Source organism: Pteropus vampyrus, unplaced genomic scaffold (genome assembly GCF_000151845.1).
Source record: "Pteropus vampyrus isolate Shadow unplaced genomic scaffold, Pvam_2.0 Scaffold276, whole genome shotgun sequence".
Classification (NCBI taxonomy): Eukaryota; Metazoa; Chordata; class Mammalia; order Chiroptera; family Pteropodidae; genus Pteropus; species Pteropus vampyrus.
This window is the reverse complement of record NW_011889057.1, coordinates 796,420-802,431: the sequence shown is the minus strand read 5'-3', so window position 1 is coordinate 802,431 and position 6,012 is coordinate 796,420. Positions and strand designations below refer to the sequence as shown.

At 48.2% G+C, this 6,012-nt stretch overlaps 1 protein-coding gene and 1 pseudogene across 1 annotated transcript; one reads left to right on the top strand and one right to left on the bottom strand.

Annotated features, from left to right (window-relative positions):
- Positions 1–1,551: 1,551 nt before the first annotated feature.
- Positions 1,552–6,001, top strand: NABP2 (nucleic acid binding protein 2). Its single transcript, XM_011375681.2, has 7 exons — positions 1,552–1,685; positions 2,077–2,178; positions 2,583–2,721; positions 2,827–2,898; positions 3,068–3,149; positions 3,241–3,301; positions 5,486–6,001. The coding sequence occupies exons 2-7, from the start codon at positions 2,100–2,102 to the stop codon at positions 5,683–5,685; spliced, it is 633 nt and encodes a 210-aa protein (XP_011373983.1). The 5' UTR covers positions 1,552–1,685; positions 2,077–2,099; the 3' UTR covers positions 5,686–6,001.
- Positions 4,957–5,075, bottom strand: LOC111729741 (annotated as a pseudogene).
- Positions 6,002–6,012: the final 11 nt, after the last annotated feature.

The window sequence follows — 6,012 nt, the reverse complement described above, 5'->3', positions numbered from 1 at the left end:
TCTTTGTTTTACTTCCGACCTGGACTAAAAGCTAAGAGCGGCCAACGAGGAAGGCGGAAGGCTAGCCAGGCCTCCGCTCTAGACCGGAAGTTTTTATGGTCCCAACGAAGACTATATAGCCACTTGGGAGGGAGAACTCTATTTTCTTCCCAACGGGAACATCCCGGACTGATCCGGAGGCTGAATCCTCTGGAGGGCGAGACTTGGCTTTGGAGTGGCACACGTGTCCCGTGTCCTAAGGCTAATGCGGAGTGGTGCGAGATGGTCTCGAGTTGGCTGGCCTGCAGCGTGACCTGCCGTCTGCCAGGCCCCTCTCTCCTTTCCAGAGCCTTAGTCAGCATCCCAGAGCCTCCCGACCCTATGACTCACAGTCATAAGAGTGGATACGACAAGGCGACCACGCGGGGCTGGGGGAGACGGAGTAGGGGAGTGTCTGACCGCAAAGCTTTGATCTAGGGTGTCCAAAGGGTTGCCAGACTCTCTCTTAGGCGACCTCCTGACTTTCTGCTGTATCTACGTTGGCTCTCTGAACGCTCGTAGAGTTCTCTGAAACACCTGAGGGGAGAGAAGGGAGATAAAATGTCCCTATTCCTGGGTCGTGGTTTGTTTTCCTTAGGCTACAACACCGTGGTTGGAGGTGTGGGCGGGAGAGAAGCTGAGCTCTGAGGAAAGTCAAGGTGGAGCTTAAAGAGCTCTAGAAGAGGGTAAGGGATTAATTAAAACAAGAAAAGGCACTATAATTACATGGCCCCTTAGACTAATCTGATATCAAATAGTATTTGTTATAGATATTCGCCAAGCAAAAGATAATGCACATGTATGTGCATTTGTTTATATGTATTTGGTTTATACACATTACTGAGCTACCTTACAAGTCTCAAAGGTTTGGGCCTCCTCTTTTCAGTCATTTGGGGGGACCGACCCTGAGATCTAATGAGATAAGTGCATTAGGAACAGATGCCTTTCGAACTGTGAGAGGGACTAATGTAAATACTCTCTGCCTCGATCCCATTTCTTCCAAGGGGGTGAGTCTGCCTGTTGTCTGTGGTGTAAATGCCACTTTTTCTAGAGACCCTGCCCAAGCTAGGTAGTACATTAGAGATGGAGGACCCCAAATAGGAATAAAGATGAGGGTTAGAGCAGTGGGAGAAAAGGAGGAAACTGCCTTTTGTGTGCTAGGCACTGCTTTTTATATAATTTCTGTTTGCTCGTCTGCAAAATGGAATTACATATTAAGAACTGTCGGAAAAAGAAGTGAAGCACTGAGCCAGGTTTCAAAGTTTTGTCCGCCGGATTCCAAAACCCTTGGTCCTTTTTCCACTGTGTCACGTCTAGGAGAGGAAATGTTAGATCCTAAATGTATTCTCTCCATCAAGTAAAGGAAAATTGGAACCCGAGGTGCCCCCTAGTGGTCTATCTTTCTCATTGCGTAACCCAGCATCTCCCAGGCTCCTTTAATATCTGGTACGCCCCCTTCGCTGCGCGTGATTCTCGCGTCCCGATTGGCTGGGCGGGGGCCATGGCGAGCGCGCCAGGGAGGCGCTGATTGGCCGGAGGAGGCCAGAGGGAAACTTCCGGGAATATCCGCACTCCCGCGTTCCATCAAGCGGCATCCGGCAGCAGCGGGGCCTGTGGCTCCCCCTGCGGGCGGCTCAGCAGCATACACTGTCCAGCCGTCTGCCTGGGTGGGTGGTGGGCTGTGCGTGGGGGAGGGGAACGATCGAGCCCCGGGTTGTCCGGATGAGGGTTCGGGAAGGTTAGGAGAGTAAGATTCCATTCCCTGGCTCTGCACCGAATTCCCTACCCACGTCTCCATCGGCTCCCCCACCTCGGGGCTTGAGACTGAAAAAGCATCCCGGGAGGGGGCCTTCCAACCCCGAAGCAGCCTACCCAGAGACCCTAAAATTCTGATCTTAAAGTTGGAGGCCTCTGAGAAGTTCGTTTCTAACCTTTTACAAGAGTTAGAGGGTTTGAGTCTGTCTGACTCCAGCCGAGTGTGGTAGGTAGACCTTGGGAAGTCGAGCTTGCGAAGAAGGCTCCAAGCGTTGAGGCTTCGTCTCCCTTTTCCCCTTCTAGTGGGGTGCTGAGGCTCGGGCAGCATGACGACGGAGACTTTCGTGAAGGATATCAAGCCTGGGCTCAAGAATCTGAACCTCATCTTCATTGTGCTGGAGACAGGTGGCTATGCTGGGTGGTGGGCCCCCTGCGCCGGTTCTCAGGGTTGGGGGGCAGAAGTGGAAAACATCACCTCCGTTCTTAACTTGCTCTCCATTCTTAATTTGAGCACCCCAGGACAACGGTCACGCCCAGTCACTCTCCTAGACCCCAGCCCGGAGAGTTGCAGTGAAGTGTAGGGTACATGGAACTCTTGCCAAATCCAAGCCTCCAGTGCCATGCGGGCCTCTTTTCATTCAGGGCCCTCTCCATGGTGCTGGCCCCTCCACTCCCCACCCCATCTCCACCCCAGCCTGCCCCAGAGATTTGGCGCTCCCTGTTTGTACACCTTTTCCCCAACCCCACCAATATCTAGATCTCATCCTTCTGACCACTAGCATTACCCCCATTTTATCTGTTTCCTCCAGGCCGAGTGACCAAGACAAAGGACGGTCACGAGGTTCGCACCTGCAAAGTGGCAGACAAAACGGGCAGCATCAATATCTCCGTCTGGGACGACGTGGGCAACCTGATCCAGCCAGGGGACATTATCCGGCTCACCAAAGGGTAAGCCAGCTGATGACTCCTGGCTATCCAAGGGCAGTAACTGTCAAGGGGGTAGGGTTGTAACTCTTCCGAATACTCTGAATCCCGCTTTTTGTGTCCCCAAAGGTATGCTTCAGTGTTCAAAGGTTGTCTGACACTGTACACTGGCCGTGGGGGTGATCTTCAGAAGATTGGAGAGTAAGTGCTGTCTTGGGGTTTAGGATGTAGAAGCACCAGGAGAAAGGGGGGGAAGTTTAAGGTTTGCAAGGAGGTGTGCAGTCCGGGTCCTGTATCTGGACCTTTCTGAGGCCTCCAGCAGCGACCAAGAGGATGGGTCTGAGGCTTTGGCCATTTTCTCCCCTTGCAGATTCTGTATGGTTTATTCTGAGGTTCCTAACTTCAGTGAGCCAAATCCAGAGTACAGTGCCCAGCAGGCACCCAACAAGACGGTGAGTCCCATGGCAATGATTTGGGGGGAGGCAGGTCAAGCCAAGAAGCATGGTAGGGAACAAAGTCTGACTGTGTAATTTGTGTCTTCAGGTACAGGACAACAGCCCTACAGCTCCCCAGCCTACCACCGGAACCCCTGCTGCTTCTCCAGGTAAAACTGTTCCCTTCCATCCTTTGGTCCGCCTAGCTCCCCTACTCTCCCAGCTTAAAGAAATTCACTGCCCTCATCTCTTTTCTAAATTTCTCTTCTCTCAATATATCCTCATTCCGCCCAGTTTTCCAAGTTCATTTACAAGTCCCTGTGTTAAAAAGATTTGGGGACTTATTTCTATCACTGCTAGCTCTGGTACCTTTTTTCCACTACCACTCAAACACAAAAATGAGAATGATTTCTCCACAAAGATTGCACTCCTTCATTTTAGCTTGTTTCTGCTTCTTTTCTAGCAGAACCTTGCTTTTTCCCTTGACCCATTTCTATTCGTTACACAGTTCTAATACACTGTGTTACTTATATGACTCAACATGGAGTCCACACTACACAGCTCTTAAGCACTAAATAGTTCCCTTTTGGGGTCACCACTCTTCTTGAAATTAAAGGCCCTGCTTCTAGGCCTTGGAACTCAGAATTACAATTCTTCCATCACATGAACTTCAAGACCCTGCTTTTTGGTCTCTTGAGGAATTGGGGCCTTACTGCAGATCATCAGCTTTTAATTAGAATCACTCACTAATACCACCTCCTCTGTCCTCAGCTTCTCTTCAGGAAATTGGTTATTACTGCTCCTTTCTCCTTCTGGGTCATCTCTCAGCTGACCCTACTGTTCCCTGGGTGTTTGGCTCTCTCTTGCCTCAGATCTATGCCTTAGGTTTCTTGCTGTGAACACTAACTAGGGTTCAGGCTGCCTCTATCCTTCCACAGTTTGTGTCTGCATCCCCAGTTACCATTGTTTTCAGAATTGTTTGTATCAGAACCACCAGGGGTCATGTGTTTTTTGGAAACATCATGAAATAACATGTAATTACACCGTAAAAATTAGCATTCATGCTCTTAACTGAAAATATGACTATCACTTATTTTCAGGTCTCCGCAACTCCGTAATTTATAAAATTATTTTAGGGTACATTTAAGCCTGTTTGCCCTTGATATTCATTTGCCAGATGTATTTATTCACTTTGTTCTCTGCCAGTAGGTACAAAAGGCTTAACAATTGATTTTCTGTACACTCTTTGGACTTTTTCTGTGAATTGAGGACAGGGCATTCATTATTCTTTATTTTTGGCTGCAGCTATCTTAGTTTGGTGGAGCAGCAGAGTTCAGCAGGGACGTGGTCTGAGACGCAGAAGCCTATGACTTCTACCCCATTAGGATTCATAGTGCCCTGTGTACATGAGAGGCAGGCCTGTGCCTTCGTTTAACAAACTTTTATAGATAAGTAATAAAACACAGCACCTGCCTTTAGGATGTTGTAATCTACGAGGGAGATAGATTACATGACAATGATTATAATACACTGTGGTAAGTTCTGTCATAGTGATAGGCACAGTTATGGAAGCTCTAGGAAGTCATCTCACACACCTGGCCCCATCAAACATTTAAAATATACGCAAAAATGTTACTTATTATTTTGGGAGTGTGAGAGTATATATAATGATTTTTTTGCTTATTCTTATCTATATTTTCCAAAATGAACTTGTATCATTGTAATATACACCATACTTTTTTTTTTTTAGGCGAGGCAACCCTTGGTTGACCTCACAGATTGCAAAGACCTTGTCAGCTTACAATCCCTTATTTTTTATTTTTCATGCCTACAGCACCTGGTCTTCCTAGGTGGTCTCCCATCCAAGTACTAACCAGGCCTGACCCTGCTTAGCTTCTGAGATCAGACAGGATCGGGCTTGTTCAGGGTAGCATGGCCATAGACCATACTTTTTTTTTAAGCTCCTTCTTACATTATAACACAGAAAAACTTCAGGCCCTTCCTCTTCCCATGCTTCTCCAGTTTTACAGTCATTTTTGGTACAGGGGCATTTTGTCAGAGGTTCTTGAGGTTAAAACTAAACAGCTAATTCTAGGTCTGACTCCCAATAATACAGAGATGAATAAAAGAGAAAAATATCGTACTAGGGTTCATGTAGCAGCTTCTGAAATGACTGTTTAACTCTTCTCTGAGACTCATTTATACAATCCTCATTCTTTGCACTTGGTCCAGTTGGCATTAATGTGCAGTTCTGCTTGATAAAGACTGTACTACTCTCTGGGACATGGGAGGATGGACCCTGCTCCTACTTTAGTTGTCTAATTCCTGTGTTTCTTCGCTTCTCCCACAACTAGCCTCTGAGAGCCAGAACGGGAATGGACTGAGCACCCCACCAGGTCCTGGTGGTGGCCCACATCCCCCTCACACTCCCTCCCATGCCCCTAGTACCCGAATTACCCGAAGCCAGCCCAACCACACACCTGCCGGTCCTCCTGGCCCCTCCAATAACCCTGTCAGTAACGGCAAAGAAACCCGGAGGAGCAGCAAGAGATAGCAAGACATTCTCCGTTTCTGCCACCGACCATAACCCAAGTGTCTGCTAGAGAACACAGCCTCTGGCTTGGGGGGAAAGGAGTAAGTAGTATTTTAGCCACTAAACTTCACTGGAGGGGTGGTGAGCAGTGGCCTTATCCACCCGAAGCCCATAATTGCCCCTTGTCCAGCTAAAGCTGCCTGTCCCCTGGGATTCAGGGCCCTCTGTTGACCTCCTTCCTCTTTAGAAACGACAGTTACAGTCTGTTTCTTGTGTATGCATATGATGCAGAAGTCTAATTGAATCCCTCCTTCCTAATAAATGTTTCCACTCCTTACTAGACTCCTT

Coding starts and splice junctions, on each gene's coding strand:
- NABP2 (XM_011375681.2), top strand. CDS start 2,100: ATGACGACGGAGACTTTCGTGAAGGATATCAAGCCTGGGCTCAAGAAT. Junction 2,179..2,582: donor CTTCATTGTGCTGGAGACAG/GTGGCTATGCTG, acceptor TGTTTCCTCCAG/GCCGAGTGACCAAGACAAAG. Junction 3,302..5,485: donor AACCCCTGCTGCTTCTCCAG/GTAAAACTGTTC, acceptor TCCCACAACTAG/CCTCTGAGAGCCAGAACGGG.